Here is a 23,663-nt window from a genome sequence, read left to right as displayed (position 1 = left end):
GTACTTCCTGAGTATTTTTAGCATTTTAGTCTTCATTATTTTCTGTGGTTATCAAAAGCATGTCCCAGATGCTGTCGATACAACTTAAGTTGAACTGAAGCCAGAAAGCATTCCTTTAATGTCTCAAGAATGAATGTCATTGGTTTCAATAAAGGACGCGCTCAATAAAAAGGAGCACATTTCCTAAATGAAACACTATTTCTCCTGTGAATGATTCACGCCTGGTGAGTCTATGGCCCTCACGGCTCATTGTACATCTTATCCGAATGCTCATCTGTCCTTCAGGCACTGGAAACGAGAGGATGTGAGCCGGATTTTCTATTCTCTTACCGTCACTTACGGCTGTAGGTTATTACAAGAGGATTTGCCGTTCATGTGGGCGCTTTAAAAAGCCAATAAAAGAATTATAGTTAGCTTGAGATAAATCACTCCTGTGACATTTCATTACTAGAAAACAGACATTTATTGTAATACAGAGCAATGTGTTGTTGTTTTTTTATACATCATAAATAGTATATTAGTTTGTTTACAGGTCATAAGTAATAGTGCTGAAATTCAAAGAACAGAAGCTGATTTAAGGGAACGAGAAAACTGCTCCCAGCATCATCCCCCATGAAAAACAGCACGACTTCACTGCAGATCAGGCGAGTGTAGTTCATTACTGCGTTTTCCAGCTGGACACTGAAGATTACCCAGAGCGCACGTCACAGCGCTGAGATTTTGATGTTGAAGATTTTGACGACATGGTCGGCACCAGCGCTGGCTAGCTGGACCCAAGCTTGCTCTTCGTTCCTCTCCTGCGTGCCATGTCCTGCCCGGCCCGGCCTCGGCCTCCAGCGCAGCCTCTTCACCACCAGCGTGTGACTCTGACTGTGATGGGTGGTCAAGGAAAGCCACAAGCATGGAAGGACGTTGATTCAAGGCAACCCAAACCACCCCTCACACACTTGTCTGGATGTCTCACTTCAGCTCTGCCTGTCCAAATACTTCAAGGGGTGATTATACACTGGCCAATTTCAAAAATAATGCAGGCAGACGAATAAACACACGAATCGATCTTGCTTTTCAGAACTCACTGAGTTCAAGGCAAAGTCAAATTTTGACTTCTTGAGCTTCTAAGGTGAGTGACTTCCAGGTAAGAGATACGCGTAAGTGCCTACACAGACGGTTTATCAATTACACCTACAAAAAGAGAGTTTAGCCAGTCGGGACTCAATCCGCTGTGGGGGAGAGAGAGAGATAGCAAGCGAGAAACAGAATGCACAACACGGCCTGGCCTCTCTCTGACACCTCATTCCCTCTCTTCACGGATCAATGCGGAAGCTGCCCACGGGAGCCCCCGTATCAACCTGAAGCTTCTCCCGAGCAGCGTGGGCCAGCTCAGATACACGAGGCCCTTTTGTTGTCAATTACACCACCAGCACTGGATTCTGGGAGGAGGTACGACTGTCTTGTTTGACTTGAGATCATGTCTCTTTCTGAGAAGGAAAGTTGAAGACTGAGAAACTGTGAGATTATTTTTAGGGGCTTATGAGGCATAATGTTCTTGTCTATTTTGGCTAAACAGCTTTGAAGAACCTGCTCACTTTTGTCAAATTTTCTGTGCCGACTGTAGGGCTGCACAATTTGGCCACAAATTCATGATTACAAATCTATAAATAAAATATAATCACATATAAAATAATCATTATAATTATTATTTTTAAAAAACTAAAAAAACTTTAAACAAAATAAGAATATAACTATTCTAATATTTCACTGAAAAATAAAAAAAAAATTATTTAAGAAAAATAATATAATACTAATTTTACAGTAAAACTATAAAATTACTAATATTTATGGCTGCCTAATTTCTGCTTTTTTAAATGTTAAACCTTCTCACTTTTATTTGGGTGGGAAAATGCAGGAAGCCCTTAAAGCTTCTATTTTGTTGACAAAAGCTGGTTTATACACGTTTCTCATTAGTTTGGACATTTCATTGGAGGTAAGAATATGAGCAGAAAAAAGGATACCAAGCATCAGTTTCTCCACATCTGCTCCAGTCTGATCCAGAAGACAGATCCTCTGAGGGCCTCCATTTATACAGCACAATCTGCCCATTCTCTAGACCTACAGCCAGCAAATAACTACACACATACACGTATAATTAAGCATTTGTCCCAGACACATGATGCTAATTCTAATGATGGCGTCACATAAAGATCATTGGTTACAAAATGGTCACCTCTGGTCTGAACAGAGAAACGGGCAGATAGACACGGCAGTGGCTGAATCTCCGACATCCAGAACAGAGGAGCAGGGAGTCACGCTTACACCCTCACACTCACCGACACCAGGACCCCAGATGATTACCTACAAACACACACAAGGTCAAATGTCAAAGCTCAGACCGCAGGAGAGAGGTGTTCTTATTAGAGAGGTGTTAAGCAGTTTAAAGTTGCATCCAGTCCTTTCACTCTCATTCAAAAAGGTGTTATACATAAAGAATTAAATAGAAGTTCTGAAAAATCAAAACTCAGGTCATTGTGATTTTGCCAAATAAGATATGTTCCTGGATCAACATTCCTGTCTGAAAATTCCCTACCTCTAAACCTAACACTACCCATGACTTATCCCTATAATCAAATGAGGTGTGTAGAAGCACCTAATCCTGGTTATAAGCCTAAACTTGTCCCTCAAATCTGATTGGTTGATTGGAATGTTGTTCCAAGATCAAAAAAGATGTTGATCCAGGAACATGCTGTACTTGGTGAGCATGTTGAGATCACATGACCAGCTGAATACAGTCTTTTGGCGAAATTTGCTTGCAGTGACTCTAATTGGAGGAATTTTCTGTAGTGTACAGCATGATTATTTTTAAAATGAGATATTTAAAGTCCCCCTGTAGTCAAGAATTTCATCCCCTAAAACTCATCTTTGATCACCAAAATGACATTTAAAAATGCCTTCATGCCTTAAAATACTTTACTGTAACTCTGCACCCTTGCCTCATTTAGGCCCCGTTTACACGTACATGGTTATTTTGAAAAACGGAGACATTTCCCTTTGGTTGTGCCCCTCGTTTACACGCAAACGGAGAATTCGCCTCTGAAAACGATTATTTCTAAAAACTCCGGCCAGAGTGGACATTTTGGAAAACTCTGTTTGCACGTTTGCATGTAAACTGAGAAAAACGTCACAGTATGCGACAGAACTTGCACTGCGTCAAAGGTGCAACCTATATTTTCGGGATTCTGATTGGCCAACATGGGCTTGAGCTTCTCGTTACACTGCCACCTACAGGTTTGGCATGCTCTTGACGGCATATACGCCTGCAGCCATATCACCCTGTAGCCCAAGACCGGTTGCCCACTGAAGCTAAGCAGGGCTGAGCCTGGTCAGTACCTGGATGGGAGACCTCCTGAGAAAACCAGGTTGCTGCTGGAAGAGGTGTTAGTGAGAGCAGCAGGGGGCGCTCAACCTGTGGTCTGTGTGGGTCCTAATGCCCCAGTATAGTGACGGGGACACTGTACTGCCAAAAGAGCTGCGTCCTTCGGATGAGACGTAAAACCGAGGTCCTGACTCTCTGTGGTCATTAAAAATCCCAGGATGTCCTTCGAAAAAGAGTAGGGGTGTAACCCCGGCATCCTGGCCAAATTTGCCCCTTGGCCTCTGTCCATCATGGCCTCCTAATCATCCTCATATACTGATTGGCTTCATCGCTCTGTCTCCTCTCCACCAGTAGCTGGTGTGTGGTGGGCGTTCTAGCGCAATATGGCTGCCGTCGCATCATCCAAGTGGATGCTGCACATTGGTGGTGGTTGAGGAGATTCCCCCCCCTTCCATGTAAAGCGCTTTGAGGTCTCAGAAAAAGCGCTATATAAATGTAACGAATTATTATTATTATTATTATTACACGGGTTTGTTTAAACGAACACTTTTCTGAAAACGGGGAGGGTGAAATGTAGCCTTAGTATACGCAGTTCTATGAATATGCAAACTAGCCCCGCCTCCACTCACTTGCACCAGCTGAGATCCACTTGTTGACGATCACACGTTGACGTGATTGGTTACAAGATAGTTTGTGACGTCAGAAACACCAGCGATTTCAAACCGCCTTTTTGAGACTGATACTTGATACTTAATACTCAGCAACAGTGTTGACATGAATTTGTACATGGTTTGTCTTAAAGCATATTAAAAACACCATATAGACATATAAACAACATTAAAAGCTTAATTTTCACCACAGGGGGACTTTAGGATATATTAATAAAATATGAATCAATGGTATATGCCTTTGGTGAAGAGAAACTAACTGTAGGTCTTCCTTTAAAGGTTTACAAGTTATCGTTAAAAATCTATTTTTCAAAGGAGATTTTACTTCCGGACTGTAGCACTTTCTACAATGGTATATTGGTAACTGAAAACTTTTACATAATGCTGCATTCACACAACTGTGGCTGTGCAATTTCAAAACAACTGCCATGTTGACTAGCGCAACACTACGTTAAACTGGACCTACCTTCTTGTCTCGACTTGATGTCACAAAGTACTTGCTGTCGGAGCTCCAGTCACATGACCAAATGATGCGTGTGTGAACCGCTGTGTCCTTGCTAGTGTTTGCGTAGAGAGAAAAGCTTGTCTCTGAAAAAAATTTAAATAATAGGTAAACCGTAAAACACAACAAATGTGATGTGATATACACAAAAGAGCATTCACATCTGTATCATTATTAAATGAACATTCACAAAATAGTAAAACGTAGTAACGTTTAGTCTCTGTGCTTGCTCTAATTTCTCTAGACTGAATTTGCGGTCACCCAAAGTCCAGCTATCGAGGTCATCACACTCTGATGATGCGTGTGCCCTGAACACACCAACCAAACACTGCTAATTTAAGCTCAGGCAGCGACGGATAGATTTCTCCATACATGACACAGCTGGACCGCTATACTGGCCTGTTCTCTGATCAGCTGTGACACTGTCTAACCTCGCCACGTCTCCAGCACACAGGCTGAGTAATACCAGCCTCAACGAGAACAGACTGCGGCATGTCTCGGCGATGCCTCGGGCACATCAGAAAATGGAGAAAGAAAAACAGACGCTCCTCTGGTTACCTTGTGTCAACAGTGATTTAGCCATGTGGCGTGTGCTCAGAATACACGTAATTAAACGGGTGGCGCTAGACAAATGCTGCTAAACGGCAGGAGAATCTTAGTGGGCGAACAACTGAAGTCCGCAATCTCAGTGTTGACAAAGAGAAATGGAGGAAGATAAAAGCTGTCGATGAGTCAGGAGGTCTATAAACCCTGGAGGAAGCTATCTGTTAGCATTCACATTCATCTTATTGAACATTACTTCTGAGGGGTTTTATAGGGCTGCACGCTTAATCAAAATAAAAACAAAATCACAATATGGCTTTGTGTGGTTATCAAATCGCAAAGGCTGGGATTTAATTGCTTGCATGTTTCAGAGTGAAGCACAACAGTACGCTCTTTTACACGCGATGAGCTCACGATCTGCAGTTTTCTCACTCTCTGTCTCCCAGCGGATCGGTTCACTCGAACTCATCTCTGCCTCTGCTGTGAGTTTGGTTCACTTATAAAGTGCATTTGGGAAAGCAATATGCACCAACCATCTTCCCAAACGTGTAATGAAAAGCTGTTGTCAATAAAAGAAATGCTTTAAGGGCTCCCTGCAGTTTTCACCAAATTAAAAGCTCATTGGTTAAATGATTGACAATAACGAAATTAAGACAGCCATAAACATTAGTATTGTAATTTTAGTTGTACTGTAAAATAAAAACATTACGACATTATTTTTCTTAAACACTCAATTATATTACAGTGAATATATTTTGTTTCATATTTTATTTAATAATAATAATAAATTATTATTATTAATCAGTCATTTTGACAATCAAAATTTTTGTTTGACAAATTGTACAATCCTACAAACTAGCACAGCAAACCAGGTGGTAAAATCTAATTTAATTTATTATTATTACTATAGTAGTTTTCTTAAATGCAGTGAATAATATGGTAATATTTATTACTTTGTTTCATATTTTTTATTTAATCATATTATCATGATTAATAACAACAACAATGATAATAAAAAAAAATATTATTATTATTATTATTATATAGTCATATTAACATTTAATCACTACAATTATGGACAAATTATTGGCCACAGGTTTGCTCACCTGTATCAGAGTCAGGGTTTCCACGTCTCCATAATGACCAGGTGCGGTCTCGAGAAACCGCTAACAGAAGGCGTCCGTTTGGGGAGAAGGCCATCTGAGTGATGGTCAGGCTGTGGCAGGGCAGCGACTGAAGCTGTTTCCAGGAACTTGTGCTCCACAGGAGAATGGCAGCATGCTCTGGTTTAGAGGCCTGTGGCATAAGACACATCTAGATCTTTCAAAACCACATACAAAATCAAAACATTTCACATTTTCAGCAGAGCTTGTGTTCTTTCTCTGAACCTCAACCCCCCCCCCTCCAACAGCTCAGCCAGCACTGCTAGAGGATCAACCTCATGTCCACAGCAAAGTCCTCTGAGCCTGCAGAACCTCCATTTCAGCCCGCCATCAGCCCCACTGAATAAACCTCACAGGCTCCGCTCGAGCGTGAACAATGGCAGGTGACACGCAGAATGTGCTTTCATCCGGAAGGGCTTTGTGCGCGATCAGTGTGGGTTTGGCAGAACCATGGGGGCCAGACCAGGACACAAACCAATGATCTCCATTCAACTGTCTCAGAATGTGTGTCACGGCGGCCGGAGGGCACGTAAGGCTGGTTACCAGGCCTGGTCATGAGAGTTCAATGCGCTTTTAATACGATACGCGGCTCATTACATCAAAGAGAAGGAAAATGAACTTGCACGTGGACATCAGGGGCTAAACTGACACGAGCTTGTTAAAAAGGCAAATTACTAAATATTTAAAACCACTTAAGGATCGGCGCAGCTTCATGCATGCATGCTTTCCTGTGTCCTGTTATTACAGTCCACGGCTACATTTGTGTGACACTAATGACCATCTGGTCACCCGCGTGAATGTACCTTACAAGCCGAGGCCACCACAGTCTTCGCAGAATCAGACGCCAGACAAAACATCTCGAAGCCGTGCCCGTACCTGCGGAGAGGACACGGAGATAGGGGATGTTAATGAGGGCTCTGTCAGTACCTGCTCACAAATAAAGCCTGAGCACCGTGACAGGTTCACAGAGACAGTCGGGGCGGTGATTCAAACACGACGGATGATTTGTGTGTCAGGGCTGCCGTGAGCTCTCTCCTGTGCTTATGGGAGTGGAAGAAAGCAGTGCGCTCTGGCAGCCATTAGCAGATCTGCTTAGTAATTTCCAGCACTGGATGAATAGCTTGTGAAGCCAGGCTGTCAAAGCTTACAGCTGTGTATGTAAATTATTAGAGTTTATCCAGTGCCGCCTCGCCTGTGTATCAGGGAAACCGACTTTGAATTCTTGTGAGCATGTTGAAATAATACAAGTCTGTGCATTTCAATTGAATGTAAATGCCTTGGGGAAAATTCATATTTAATTGTGAAAAATACCCCATTAAAGGTTTAATAATAATTTCACAAATCTTGTTTTGAATAATACGCCCATTATTCCCACCAACCAGTGCAAAATGCCACTAAGCAACCAATTCTATAATACATTGCAGACAGTTTCAGCAAATGTCAGAGTCGTATGTCATTTTATGGCATTATTCTCTGCAAGCAAAAGCTTAGGAAACTTATGCCAGAAAATACTATATGCAAGTAAGCACAGGAACAAATGCTCGGCTAATGCAAACGGCCCTTTGCATTGCTGTGGCGATAACAAAGCTCAGTACGCAAGGGTTCGATAGAGACTTCAAATGTCTCTGCTATTAAACTGGATGCTATTCAGGTAGCTAGCTAATAAACATTTGAACACCAAGCAAATCTGTGTTGTTTTTGGTAACTAAAACTATTTAAATAAAGCTGAATTGAAATTAAATTAATATTGCTTGTTGCTTTGGAAACTAACTGAAAGTACTACAATGAGTAAAACTAAAAGTGAAATAAAAATTAAAGATAAATAGAAAGATTAAAAAAAAAACAGAATAAAAATTACAAAAACATATAACAAAATTATAATGAAATCTGAAAATACAAAAATATGAATAAATACTATAACAGTATAGAAATAATACTAAAATGACACTGAACTGTTGTTTCGTGACAGTACAGTAGTGGACCTTAAAGACTTTACTGATCATAGAAGACAGTTTACCATGGTAAAGTAACTCTTGTTGTGATGGACATTTGTCTAAAGTGTCTTTGTGTTGTTTAAGAGCTTATGACATTATGTATGATATTATTATATTATTCTTCAACATTAATATTTTAAAAAATTTTTTTTTTTACGTTTTTTTGTAGCATAATGATTATTTTAAAGTAACACTGTTCGAAAACGCATACATGAAACAATTGGTAAATATCAATTCTACATATAGGTTATTAGACATTTAAAAATAATTGCTACTGGTTGTTCATTTTTTTAATAATATTATTATTATTATTATTAATAATAATAATATCAGTCAATATCTGGTTTATGCTAAAACTTGAGAAAGCAACAAACTGTGGTCTGACATTTCAGAACGCAATGACACATAACATCGAACTTGCATAACCTGAATCATTGTTATTCACATACTTGCATACAGTATGTTTCCTGCCTTAGTTTCAAATGCAGGAAGTTGAAGAGAGAATGAAAAAAGACATTTTAATTAACAATTCTGTCTTTTCTTGTTTAGTGTCAACATACAGGACAAATGGTTGTTCTTGTGAGCTCAAAATACCTATTATGCTGCATTATTTATGTCACACAAGCTGTTTAAACAATAATGTGGTGCAGCATTAGTGCCTGCTGCAAAACATCCAATGAGGGCAGACGCGCACAAATGAGAATTGATGGGAGACTCACAGCTTCTGTACCTCTGGCCACAGTGTGTTCTGCAAGAGGTCGTCCTCTGTCGGAGGCTCTGGAAACACACACACACACACAGTCACAAATATAAACATAGTTATTATGAGAAATGAGCAGACTCCTATAGACGCTATTTTTCAAAATGGTCATCTTTTCATTTAGCAACAGATACACAGCTGAGCAATTTACTCAAAGCTGTTTGGAACAAAAGCAGCTTTATCTACAATTTTCAATGGCCGTTAGCTTTACGACATGGTGTAAATCAAATTTAGCTCTCTTTGTGCAAGCCTGAAATAATATTGTCTCATTTAGATACACAGACACTTATGCAACACATGCCCCCAATTGAAATGGAATGGAGACCAGGCTTTTTTTTTTTTTTTATCATCCCTGGTTTGCAGTTTTATTTTAATTATTTCCCTCTCTGCCCCTCCAGAAGAAGGGAGATGGAGAGAGTGGTATTATTCCATTAACAACTCTGTGTCCGCCTCATTGCGCTTCCCATAGCCCAGAGTCATCAATATTTTAACTTTGCAATTATATAAGCCTTCTTTCTAATTATGATTCCAGATTAAGGAGCTTTTTCAATCAAATTGACAATGTTTGCTACTGTTTGCCTGGAGCAATAGAGGCATAAACCCCCCTGCTTCAACACTCACCCTCCACCCATCCCCCTCATTTGTCTCCAGTATCTCTGATTCATGCCCCAGATACATTAATAAATCAGAGAAAACTGTTTTCAATAACTGCTTGTCACAAATGTAGTGTTTTCTAGGAGTAACTCGTCCACTTACAGTGTCTAACTGGTGATGTTAATCTCACAAGCTTTTGACTATTGCCATAAAGCCATTTGTATATTATATTTTGTTTTGGCAAAGAACTGCCTACTCAGAGAGAAAGAGGTCATTTCACTAAAACCAACTTTTTTTTTTACAATGTAATATTACCCACCATTTGAGAAACATTGGAGTGTATAAAATTGTAAGTACCTGTGAGTTTGACAGGATGAAAGTAGGACTCTTTATATTGGTCGCACATGCTATTGAAATCTTTACTGTCCTGTTGAGGGCTCTGTGATGCGAGGTCACCTGTAAACAGATCACACGCCACAGTAAAGGTTAACAACTGCCTCACCACTTTCTTGGGATCAGCAAATTGTAAATTCTCCTGTGGCCAACGATTACAAAGGGTTCATACCTTGAAACACTGCCTTGTTGGACAGGCCTAGGGCAGGAGTGCTGGCTCCCTCTGGGAGGTCTGCTATATCCTGAACACATAGGAGACAGAGCTACACCATAAAACCTCTTTATATAAACCCTTCTATACAATCATTTTTTTGTATTACATTTCTAACTGGTAAAATGTTGTCTGAAATGCAAATTAACTTTTTGTATATACGGTTGTATAAAAGCAAAATGCTTGCAATTTTTCTATATACGAGCACGACTGTGTTTGGCAGCATGAGACGAGTGACACAGAAGATCAACCTGAATGGAGAATGCCATTTATGCCGTCTCATTTACCATGACCTCAAGTTACAGAAAATTAAACTCATTTAGCTATATATCTAAGAGCATGTGCATAAACATTAGCATTAGTATAATGGAAAAATGTGAGACTCATCTTAAAATCTCTTGATGATCTAAGACGGCGCAAAGAGTAATTAAACCCGAGGTTTTATTTGACGTAACTAATTAAAGTTTGAAGATGAGATGATTCTAAGTACTTACATTACAGCCCAGCAGTTTCTCCAGAGAGGTGCATGATATGTTAGCCAAGTTCTCCACGAAATTCCGTGGAGCCTTGAACACCCGCAGGACCTTCTCGTCAGCACCGGACACAAACTGAAAACGCCCCACCATAGTCAGACACTGCATGTCAAAGCCGTGAATCTGCGGCCTCGAGATCTCGTGCCAAGTAATCTGAAAACACAGAAAGAGTTGATCAATCTTCACCAAATAAAAATAAACTGACAGCATTTGATCAATCAAAAATCAATGGGTTGAAGTGCTGATAGTTGTTTAAACCTGTGAGCATCCTTTTCTCGTCCAGGGTGTAAAGAGTCTAGTGGTTTGGTCTGATCCGACAGTGATGATAAACTCTCCCTCGGGGTCCCAGCTCAAGTCCTGCACTGCATTAAAGTGACCCGAAATGACCACACTAGGCCTCCATTCTCCCTGTGCAACACACAAATCTCCATATTCATTTACCCCATTTACTATAAACCATAATAGACTTCTATTTCACATTTTTATTAGGTAAACAGTAATGTCTGCATAAAGAGCTTGTTACTGAAGGTTGTCAGTTACATCTGACCTGGTTTCTGTCACAGTGCCAGAGGTGCAGCGCTCCGTGAAAGGCATGAGCCAAAATCATAGAGCCGTCCGGACTCATCTGGCATCCATAGAAACCCAGGGTGTTTCCTCCAACTTCCCCAACACGAACCTTAATCAGGGGTCAACAAGAAATAATGGAGAAATAATTATTACTACACTACTACACATCAAAACTGAAAAGTTCTTGTAACTACTTAAAAATGTCTGTTAAATAAGAAGTGTTGATTTTATTTGTTCAATCCAAAACAACATATTACACAATATCTCTCGGAAAAAAAAACTAGGGTTAAACGCTTTGTTCATGGATGCCATAGTGGACTGGTCACCCCTTAAAAGGCATTTTGGCTGCATGTATCCCTTACATCCCTGTAGCTTTTTACATAACTACCATAGTGCGATGGACTGTTAGAGAAATGAACTAGCTAGTCATGACTTTTTGGTTTCCCAAAACCATAGTAACTTTGTCACACGTCCGTCGTTCAATCACGTTAGTTGACGTCACAAAGGTGGTAATAACTGCCAATGAATCATTTTGAGAATTGAGATCAAAATGTAAAAGATTATTTCTGTAAATAAGCAATGCATCTGAGAAGTTTTTGTTCTCTGCGGTTTCGCCTTATTCCCAGATGTTTTATTCAATCACAGGTTCCCCATGTGTCATATTCAGGACTTCCTTCGGGGTACTAGGGCACATATACACCCACACTATTCAAAAACGGCACTTTCATTCTCTCGACAAACTAAACTGTGAATGTAATTTGTATATATGGAACGAATGATATAGATTGTGCTTATTTTGTTCAACAGTATGAGCTATTCAAGCCCGTGTCATACTAACAAGAAACTATGGTTCTAACTACAGGTTGATAACTGTAATTCCAACCATACAACTTTGCTAAGTATGGTTATAAACTTTTTTTTTCAATTGATTATACAGAGAGAATGACATTGTGTTGCAGCTGTTATGAGTTAATTGCCTGGGTTGGCTAAAATTCAATCCCAAAGGGCAACTTTATAGGAAAACAAAAAGCTGGGAACTTCACTCTGTTCACGTTCTGTTCTGTCACGTTCTTGATGGTGAGTGATGTATAAGAGAGGCCTTTGCTGGTGTCACTGCCCCTGATGAACCGGCTGGTCAAGCAGGGCGCTAATTAGTAGTCGTGAATCCTGAGCAATCTGAGTTGAGAGTCCACAGCTGTGCTCCATCTCCGTTAAGTAACAGTCTGAGGACACCAATTAATCAGGCGGACAAGCGAAAAGCACAATGTATGCAAAGAGGAGACTATTAAATGAGAAATAAATCGTGTTTGCTTCCTTTGAATGCAATAATGTGATGTTGAACGTAATCACGCACACATTAAATCAAATACGAGCCTCGGAAGGCTAGGAGACAAAATGGTCACATGAAGAATGAATCAGTGTAAACTCCCCTGACTGGGCTGGGCTATGAATACCAAAGCACTGTAATTGTTTTTCAGCACACTGTAGCGCGGCTTGCCCTCTGTCTGGCCCGTGTCTAACATGCTTAATGCAGCTCGAGTGTCTCACGTTAATAGGGGAAGCGAGTCGTGCAACAGAGCAAGCGGTAACATTGCATAAAACAAGATAATTAGTCATGATTATGCCATCAGCGATAACCTGCCTCTACATTTATTTATGGTTGTGTGCAAGCAAAGACTGATGCTCCAGCCTCAACATCTGCATTACCAATACACACTCAGAGGGTGAAGAAATAATAAATAAAAAAACAACACACACTTACGGCTGTGAAAAGCAGGTATGAAAATGTCAGTTGACAGGCATCACAATGGTGTATCCTGTTGACCTTGAGCAGGACAAGACACTTCCAGCAGCCGTGTTAAGAGCAGCAGTGATCCCTCGCGTTCAGGGGTGTCACCGCTCAATGATTCACAGTCTCTTGTCATGCCCAGCAGAGCATGTCTCAAAGATATTGCCAGATCATGTGGTAAGCTTAAGCTCTTCATCAAAACGACAACACTAGATGGACAAATCAGCTATCTAAGACATGCAGGACAGTTCAGACAGAGCCATGTTGGCTGGAAAACACGGATTTAAACCTAAATCGACAAACCACCAAACGTAAGGGCTATCAATGCTTCGGTATACGTCGATAGAGAGACATGCCCTTCACAGGCATATCCTACACTACGGAGTGAATATGGCGGAACTAATGACTGCGATAAAGAGAGCCCTTCACTTTGAATGGCACGGATCTCTGCGAGCCATTCTGGAAAGAGTGATGCAACATTAACCAGATTGATTTTGAATTCCATCCACATGGCTACTCGTATATCACGGCCAAATCTCATGGGTAAAATGTGCAATCACTCTTGTTTAGGGACTGAACACTGATATAGATCTGTGGCACAATGTGTGTTTAACACAACCACAGAGTTTGGGATGGCACAAAAGAAAACAATGCAGGGAACCATGAAACTTGTCATGAGGTTGATATTCTGGAAATGAACAGCACCTCAGTACTACATCAGGTCATGTGTGAATGATGTGGCCTACAAGTTAAAAGATCTGGGCTGGCAAGGCAGCAGATTCGATTCCCAGAGAATACACATACTAATAAACGTTTAAAAAAAATTGAACACACTTTGGACAGAACCAATGAGAAAATTTAGGTTTGAAGCCCACCAGAAGCAATCCATGAACTATCAGCGTTATGCCCTTGAAATGTACTTAGCACAGGCTGTTACAGGGTGATTTAATAAGTATACTGCAAGTCACTGTGGATAAAAGCGTTTGCTAAATGACTACTTGGATTATCTTGCACTTTATCTTACAAGATAAAGGTAATTACTACCGAACAAACTAATAGTTTCATTCCTGTATAGATGAGAGATTCATGAAGCTGAAAGTGAGCAATTCAACAATTATGGACATTGAGAGAAGCTCAATAGTACGCCAACTGGAGGTGTGTGTGTGTGTGTGTGTGTGCGTGTGTGCGTGTGTGCGTGTGTGTGTGTGTGTGTGTGTGTGTGTGTGTGTGTGTGTGTGTGTGTGTGTGTGTGCGTGCGTGCGTGCGTGCGTGCGTGCGTGCGTGCGTGCGTGCGTGCGTGCGTGCGTGCGTGCGTGCGTGCGTGCGTGCGTGCGTGCGTGCGTGCGTGCGTGTGTGTGTCATGAGGTCTAGATGTTAAAGATCTATCATCATAATCCATCCATTCTCCCTTCTGGTCTATCAGAGAGGACAAACCATTAGCACAACAGAGTCTCAGTCCCCCCCACACCGTTCATGAGTTATTAGGAGGGTGTACTTTACCCAGCGGTTTGCCTGGCCACTCCACAGTAAAGCAGTTCTCTACTAAATCTGACCAATTAGTCTAATCATTATGGAGAAGACTCTTCTTTGTAGATGTGTTAATTAGTCAAAGCGATGTTGGTCATTTTCTGCTTAGTAGGGCACTGGCAGTCAGTCAATAACTGTGCAATGAAGGCAAGTTTTAGATAACATAAACTGACATTTTTATGGATAAGTAATTAGCACAGGCCTTTTCGCACCAAAACTATAGCAAAGCTAGGGGTGGGCAATATGACCAAAATCTTATTTCACAATATGAGATTTCTTTTCAAGATAACAATACATATCACAAAACAGTTATTTTCATCATTTTATTTTTTGTTATTATATATAAGAATAAAGATGCAACAATAGGACAAATACAATACAGTAATAAATACTGTATTGTATACAGAAATTTAATTTAATTAAAGATCAGCAGCAAAAACAATCAGTAAATAAAGCGAGATTAAGTCTTTAAAATGCCTCTGCCTTATTTAATTTATTATGTAATTGTTGGAGGTTTGCATAAAGTGTATATTATAAAAATATGTATCAAAATTTATTAATAATTAAGCTTACATTATTGACCCGACTTGCTTCATCCTCCGTAAAAAATAATAATAATTCTACACACTCACAAAATCGTTGCTTGTCATCAGCTAAATGTTCACTCCTGGTGTAAACTGCTCCACAGGAAACCATTGTGTCTATTCAAAATCTATTTTGACAAATATTTCTGTTTAGTGTGAAAGGGTCTTTATGCTACAACCTTATCAGTTTTTGTTTTGTTTTTTCAAGTGCACAAATTAAAATATAAAATCCCCATTTATGAGCACATATTATATCTGTTTATTCTGTTACTTATCTCTTAGCCTGAGCTAAAGCTGAAGTAGGGGATCAGAAGGTGGAAATCAGAAAGGATGTATGATAACCCACATTTATTTACTTTGTCTCCATGAATCTGTCAGTTCAAAGGCTCTCATCCACATCTGATAACCCAGTTCACACCCACCTCATATCATATGCCCTTTACGACTCAATACAAGAAGACACATGCAGTGCAGAAATAACAGATGTGGAACAACCCCACTGCATCCAGGACAGGTATAACACAAGACCTGAAATCAACCTCTTTCTTCTTACAACTACAGCTCACAGCCTTTCATTTTTAATTGGACATGCCTTAGTATGACAAAACACGTGCATCATCATACTAAAACGCTCCAAGTGTCAGAATCAGGAGGAGCCATTGATCTGAACCCAGAGACCTTTGTCTGTGTGCCAAGATCAAAGTGACTACCGCTTCTTAATCAACCACACAGCCGATGCGGTTATCTGCTGTGGCAATGCCAATCAAAACGTTTTATTACAACTGATGTGAAAAAAATGTCCAGATTTAAGGTTATCGCCATCCCATTTTTGAGAGGAACTGCCCAATCATTCACAGTCCCTCACACAGATGGAAGAGAAAAAGATTATCTGTGTTAAATTTGACGCAGTTACATGAAAAAGGGCAGATATATCCTGCATGAATAAACAGTATTATAAGGTAAGGCTGTTAAATAGCAGTCACAGACTAGTTTTTGTTAATACAATAAAGTTATTAAGCCAAGTCTCTGACTCCCGGACCATCAGTACTGGTTCCCCCAAGGCTGTGTTCTTCCCCCTTTACTCCTCTCCCTTTAACTAACAGCTGCACCTCCAGTCACCAATCCGTCAAACTACTGACGTGACCGCCTTCATTGGGCTCATTTCTAAAAGGGATGAGTCTGCCTACAGGTGTTTGACCATTTGGTGACCTGGTGCAGTCAGAACAACCTGGAGCATAATGCTGAGAAAACAGTGGAGATGGTGGTAGACTTCAGGAAGAACCCAGCGCTATCATCCTGTGTGACTCCCCAGAACATCAACTCTCTGATTAAAGAATTTACTTTCTACGGCAACTAAAGAAGTACAACCTACCAAAGACAATGATGGTGCACTTCTACACCTCCATCATCGAGTCCATATACTCACCTCTTTCATGACCATCTGGTACTGCTGCCAATGCCAAGGACAAAAAGCAGGCTGCAGTGTGTCATTCGCACTGCTGAGAAGATGATTGGTGGAAATCTGATACCTCTTCAGAACCTGTACGCTTCCAGGACCCTGAAGCGGGCAGCCCTCTTACCCCTCTCACCCTGGGCACAAACTGTTTGAGGCACTACCCTCCATCAGGAGACTGAGGTCCATCAAGGCTAATTCCTCACGCCACAAGAACAGTTTCTTTCCATCCACAACAGGCCTCATTATCAAGATCCAGGATCCACTACTATGGACATTACACATTAACAAAAAACACACTAATGCTGTCTCATATGTGTTACACTAACACACATAACTCAGAGTGCTATACTGTACCTTCTTACATCAAACTGTGAGAATTTGCACTTCTCCTCTTTTGCACATACTGCACTAATGCATAGTTAATGTTTCTATTTTTATTTTCCAATTTTTTTTATATTTATGCTCATACGGTACTTGGCGTGATTCTGATTCTAAAAGGTGTATCACTAGTGCATTATGCCTTCCAATCCACCTTCACATTTTTTTTTCCCAATGACATTATTTATTTAGTAGTAAACAAGGTGACTTTACCAGCTCCACCCACACGCCTGAATCCTCCTCTGGCCCCCATAAGATCATGGTTTTGTCCATTGAGGCAGAGAGCAGCTTCAGGGGCTGTTCCACTGAGTCACCTGCAGGGGGAGACAAGTAACAAAACACAGGCAGAGACAGGATAAATATAAAAAGGTAACACAAACAAAATAATACAATGTCAACAGGTAATTCATTTCACAGGACATTACAATTAAATTAAGACACAAAATCAAATGAAAACATTCAGGAATACCTTTGACACATGGAGGTTGCCAGTGAATTCCATAAACCCAGTTTTCATGTCCAGCCAACACCGTTTCAAGACTCACAGCAAATTCTAGAGCACAAACATAGAGAAATAAATAAACATAAGTTATGACAGTAATACACTATGTCTTTATTTATCGGTGAGGGGCAAATAAATAACTTGCACATTTTTCTTTACTTACGAAATAAAGTCTTTACTAGCCAGTCAATTTTTGCATTTAGGTCCTGGCAAGTTCATTTTTAGACTCTGATTACAAAACAATGTGTGTGTACACAATCCTTGATTTTAAGTATCTATAAACCAAGACATGGTTTCAAAACTAAAAAGATAATCAAGCAACTATTCAACTGAACAATAACCAATTTCTAGAAGTCATCACACAACTAAATTACAATCACGCAAAGCCTCCAGCCTCACCATCTCCAGACACTTGAAAGATGTTCTCCTTCATTTTAATAACAGCATCAGTCTGATGGTCCGGTTCAGCCACAGTCTTGGCAAACAGTCTCCACACTCTGATCAGACAGTCCTGTGAACAGCTGGCTAGCCACAGCTCTCCATCTACACATTCAGCAGTTCAAACACAAGTAAAGTAAAAGTAGTATGTGTAGTAGTAAAATTAGTAGAGAAAGTAGTATGTGATGCTTTCCCAGTTATATATTTAAGCAAGCGCCTTATTTTCACATGAGAGTGAAAATGACAATACCGGCTCCTTAGGATAGAGCGTTTTAAGTCCTTGGACTGTTTTCACTGCCGTTACTGTATCATATGTATTAAATGGGTCTTTGATTTGGATGGGACATATTTCTTTTTAATAAAAAGCCAATACAATTTAAATTTAGTTTACATCTTTTAGTTAGCAACTAGCAAGTAGAAACTAAAGAGTCAATTTGGTCAACTCCTGGTAGGTAGCTGGATAGGAGGGACATATATATTTGTTTTCCCAGAAGGCTGTCAAATTTGAAATATGTTTATCAGTTACTGTAATACATTAGCTAGCATTACCTAACAGCTAATAGACTGTTCAAAAGTTTGGGGTCGGTAAGATTTTTTTTTTAAAAATTTAAGAAGAATCTTATGCACATCAAGAATTCACTTATTTGATTAAAAATAATAAGTAAAAACAGTAAAGCTGGGAAATAGCATTGCAATTTACTTTTTTCGATTTTAAATATTCAATTTGATTTATTTTACAATGTAATTTATTCCTGTGATGCAAAGCTGAATTTTCAGCATCATTACTCCAGTCTTCAGTGTCACATGATCCTTCAGAAATCATCCTAATATGCTGATTTGATGGTCAAGAAACATTTCTTATTATCAATGTTGAAAACAGTGCTGATTAATTTTTTTGTGGAAACATTGATACATGTTTTCAGGATTCTTTAATGAACATCATTTATTTGAAATAGAAATCTTTTGTAACATTATAAATGTCTTTACTGTAACTTTTGACCAATTTAAGAGTCCTTCCCGAGTACAAGTATTAATGTCTTTAAAAAAAACATTGTTCAGACCTTGTTCTGAAGGACTGAATTTAAGTTTAGTTTAGTTTTTGTTGTGTCTTTAATTATCAAGATCCTATAACAGGCTTCATTTTAACCACACTAAATATAATATTTTCTTCCTAAGCACATTTATTCCATTCAGAAGTCCTACCTTTCGTGGCCCACTCCACACATCGGACCCAATCCTCATGTCCAGTCAGAGTCAGAAGCCTCTGAAACTAAACACAACCCCAGATAACATCCACACACCTACATGACAGATTTTACAGCATTAATATAAAGTACAGACTCCTCAGTCTTACCTGTCCACTGAGCTGCGCGTACAGGTGAACTCTGCTGTCATCTCCTCCACAGGCGAGCACTGGAACTGCAAGAGATGGAATTATCCTCCTCATTCACACGGACATTCGAGGCAGACAAGTGACTAAGTCTATTCACGCCATCTAGAAGCAAAATACAGCTGCAGTCCAGGCGTGAATAATGTAAGAGGGCAGGCTAACGTCGCCCCAGGACATTTTTAAAGCACTGAATGAGATTTTAACCTGTGATAGGGATGGACAGTCCTGCAAATCAACACGGAGCTCCAGGCACAGCTTACCTCTGCTGCCTGGCAACAGCACCAAGGACACATCCATCATGAACCCACTCCCAAAAGATACGGTCTGGAGGCATTCAGCTAATGAAGAGAACACAAACACCAGAATCAACCCGTCTAACTCATAATGAATCCTTATGAAGAAAATAACAACTTATTATTTTAAAGTAGGGTATTGATAATCCCAAAAAATATATTGATATAAGATCAATTACCCAGAAAACCTAATAATGCACTCAAAACGAAGTTTGGGTTCTGCGTGACAGCTCATTAGATTGCTGTCAATTGAATGTTAGGGGATGATGATGCAATTCATCATCATCATCGCATGACTCAAACTGTGTCAAAACAATACAGAAATATTGCATTTACCCGGCCATATATGGCTTTCACACACTCTGCAAAGAATTCATCACAAACTTTGGCCTCTGAAATATCACTCTCTTTCTGGCCAGTAAGAATGGACATTAGAAAGGATCAATTAAATGATGCATGAGCTTTCATTCATAGTTTGAGCTCTTAATTCTTAATTCATTGATCTTTATGGAGAGACTTAAAGTTAAGACACATTTCCTTCATGATTAGCCTCTTCTTATTACTTATGTGACTTGTCTAAAGTCACTAAATACATGACATGCTCACATGTATTTGATATAGACATATTAAACATGTTGAATATATACAAATACACTACCATTCAAAAGATTGGGCTGGGCATGATTTTTGTTAAATGTTTTTGAAAAGAAAGTCTCTAATGCTCAGCAAGGCTGCGTTTATTTGATAAAAAAATACAGAAATAACTGTAATATTGTGAAATATTATTACAATTACAAATAACTGGTTTCTATTTTAATGTAATTTAAAAGGTCATTTATTCCTGTGATGCAAAACTGATTTTCAGCATCATTACTCCAGTCTTCAGTGTCACATGATCCTTCACAAATCATTCTAATATGCTGATTTGCTGCTAAAGAAAAAAGTAATGCTGCTTAAAGGAACACTCCACCGTTTTTTTAAATAGGGCTTATTCACTTTCTTTCCTACATTTAGATAGGTGGGCAAATGCATTTTTGTCTCAGTACATGCATTGTTTTAGTTTGACAGGGTCGGCGCTAGCTTAGCTTAGCACAATGAATGGAATCCTTTGTTGCCAGCTAGCATGTCCTGAGTAAAAGTGATATAAAAAAATTAAAAAACCCACCTAATTACTTCTTGTGGCCTGCGTATTCACAACGAGTACAAATAGCGATGCAGATTAACACTAGGCGATTTCCTAGGCAGATATTGACTTATATATTAAGGACTATATTAGGGGGAAGCACAGGCGAAGCACTGCTACTTGGGCGTGATATCTCTGCGCCCAAGTAGCAGTGCTTCGCCTGTGCTTCCCCCTAATATAGTCCCAAGTCAAAATCTGCATAGGAAATCGCCTAGTGTTAATCTGCATCGCTATTTGTACTCGTTGTGAATACGCAGGCCACAAGAAGTAATTAGGTGGGGTTTTTTTTTTTTTTATATCACTTTTACTCAGGACATGCTAGCTGGCAACAAAGGATTCCATTCATTATGCTAAGCTAAGCTAGCGCCGACCCTGTCAAACTAAAACAATGCATGCACTGAGACAAAAATGCATTTGCCCACCTATCTAAATGTAGGAAAGAAGGTGAATAAGCCCTATTTCAAAAAACGGTGGAGTGTTCCTTTAAAATGTTTGAGATACCTTTTTTCAGGATTATTTGAAAGTTATGCAGAAAGTTACATTAGTGAAGACATTTTATAATGTTACAAATTATTTCTGTCAATTTAATGCATCCTAGTTGAACAAATACATTTTTAAATCTTACTGACTCCAAGCATTTAAATGGTAGTGTACATTAAATATAAACAGATATTTAGCATATTTCAATTTGATGTACTATTTCATCTTTATTGTTCTTGGTCGCAATCCATAGCAAATTCTACTTTATCCCTACAATGACAAATTTATAGATTTTGAACTATATGCACTGAATTTGAATTAAGGGCTAGTTATCATTTACAAGAACCGACCAGCAGATGTCAGGCTTGGAGAATTCGAAAAATCCTCAAACACTTATTAAAAAAAATGCATTAATAGATTGAGAACTTTAAATCCACACTCTCATGAACTGAAAGCTCACTTCTTATTTTACCTGTACCAGAGGTGCATGTCCAGAGTTTCACAGTGGAGTCAGATGATGCTGAGGCCACCAGTAAGTGAGAGGAGGACAGAGACACGGCGTCCACTGCACACACGGGCCCCGAGTGTCCTGAACACACTGCGCATGCTGTGAACTGAGCAGAAGAGGGACAAACTCAACTCAAATCACTATTAGTGTTCTTTTAATTAAGCTTTTATGATTATCCATTTATAGATAAATATACCAGAAGATAAGTTACTTCACAGAATATATATAATTGACACAGCTGAGCTGGGTCATTCCTGTTCTGTAATCAAATTTGTATTTATTTATATTCATCGGTTATATTTATGTATTTTAAACTAATTTAATTTATTTAATAAAATATATATATTTATTTTATATATATATATATATTTTTTTTTTTTTTTTTTTGAGGTATCCATTTATTTTAATCTAATTTAACTATTTTCTTATTTATTTATTTTTTACAGTTTTTCTCTAGAATTTTCCACGGACTTTCCCGTTTACTAACAGTTAGTAAGGGTGTTAGCATCACTAAGGATTTCTTAAAACAACAGATGTGTTGCAATATTTATAAACATTTGACTGCATAATTGTTTACTTTTTTACTATAGGTTTAATATTTGTGTCATATGTAATGTTGTTTGTTATATTTTTTCTGGCACCAAGGAAAGCACTTCCTAATTTCATTGTACGTGAGTATAATGACAATAAAGGTTTTCTATTCTATTCTATTCTATTCTATTCTATTCTATTCTATTTGGCTGTTATTCCAAAGATATTACAAAACACTATAGATGGAAAGTGATACTGAGAGCATAGAACCAGAGTAGATGGTTTTAAAACAAAATGGCAACATCAGTTCTAGTACATTTATGTAAAATAAAAATAAAATAAAAAAATTGTAAAAATGAAAAAATAAATATCTTTAAAGGTTGTTGATTTAATATTTTATAATATAAAGAAAATACTGTACAATGAAAAAAAAAGTACTGCATAACAAAAAGGACCCAATTATGTTGTCAGCATAGGTATTTATATTTATTGTTATTGTAAACACATACCTTCCCATCCTGCTTCTCCCAAACAATAACATTATTATCTGACCCACCAGATACCAGCTGGGTTTCCGGACCTACAGAAACAGACAGCTTACATTTCTACAAGTTCCTTTGTTTTTATTGTGTCTGGCCGTGACAGAAAGTTGAAATATAATGTCTATAATGCATAAAGATATTTTATTAATGATGGTTAAAGTCAAAGACTTACTGCAATCTTGTTTATGAACCCACTGGACAGCATTCACCCTTCCAGTATGTTTATTAAGCAACTCGACAATCCTTATTTCCTGATGACAATCAATAAAAAAATTAATTAGGGTGAAACAAACCTGTCACAGTATCAGTGACCTGTCACATCTTATTTGACAGTTCACTAAACACATTTACTGTTAAACTGCTTTATCAGAAGGTACACTTACATTAGCTTTTAGTTTTAAGTTTACACATAATTGCATTAAAGAATCGGAACATGTGTAAGTACATAATGTAAGTGTAATAATAACATGCCACAGTGCATCAGCATCATTTCAACTAAAGTAAATAATCATTCAGACGGTACCTGTGGATTATAAAGGGCAACTGAATTGCATGTCCCAAATGCGATGAGACCTCCTCTGCCCCAAGACACAACATTGGGGGTGCGATTAGCACAACAAGAGACATGACATGTGTCCATTACAAGCGCTGACATCTTCGACGCTGCTGTGTGTTACAGTTAAAAAGAACCGGGAGAATATGCCATGATAGTAGTTCCTGAAATTTGTAGTAGAATTAGGTTTCTCTAATAATACAGTTGAATG

At 38.9% G+C, this 23,663-nt stretch overlaps 1 protein-coding gene across 3 annotated transcripts; it reads right to left on the bottom strand.

The window, feature by feature from the left end:
* elp2 (elongator acetyltransferase complex subunit 2) lies at nucleotides 1–23,584 on the bottom strand. 3 transcript variants are annotated; one of them, XM_082187057.1, is made up of 22 exons: nucleotides 23,423–23,584; nucleotides 23,072–23,150; nucleotides 22,867–22,937; nucleotides 21,779–21,932; nucleotides 19,623–19,700; nucleotides 19,327–19,391; nucleotides 19,176–19,242; nucleotides 17,934–18,077; nucleotides 17,502–17,585; nucleotides 17,246–17,346; nucleotides 11,279–11,407; nucleotides 10,990–11,139; nucleotides 10,693–10,884; nucleotides 10,160–10,229; nucleotides 9,952–10,050; nucleotides 8,960–9,017; nucleotides 7,050–7,122; nucleotides 6,190–6,379; nucleotides 4,505–4,626; nucleotides 2,225–2,352; nucleotides 2,013–2,126; nucleotides 1–870 (listed from the first exon to the last, which is right to left on the bottom strand). In XM_082187057.1, exons 1-22 carry the CDS (start codon nucleotides 23,552–23,554, stop codon nucleotides 705–707), a joined length of 2,466 nt encoding a protein of 821 aa, XP_082043183.1. In that variant the 5' UTR covers nucleotides 23,555–23,584; the 3' UTR covers nucleotides 1–704. The 3 variants fall into 3 exon arrangements, with proteins under 3 accessions (XP_082043183.1, XP_082043184.1, XP_082043185.1); XM_082187058.1 differs by having other exon boundaries at nucleotides 21,791–21,932; nucleotides 23,423–23,583; XM_082187059.1 differs by lacking the exons at nucleotides 21,779–21,932; nucleotides 22,867–22,937; nucleotides 23,072–23,150; nucleotides 23,423–23,584 and having other exon boundaries at nucleotides 19,327–19,467; nucleotides 19,623–19,687.
* Nucleotides 23,585–23,663: the final 79 nt, after the last annotated feature.

Source organism: Leuciscus leuciscus (genome assembly GCF_965113295.1).
Source record: "Leuciscus leuciscus genome assembly, chromosome: 12".
Lineage (NCBI taxonomy): Eukaryota > Metazoa > Chordata > Actinopteri > Cypriniformes > Leuciscidae > Leuciscus > Leuciscus leuciscus.
This window is presented reverse-complemented; position numbering and strand designations above follow the sequence as displayed.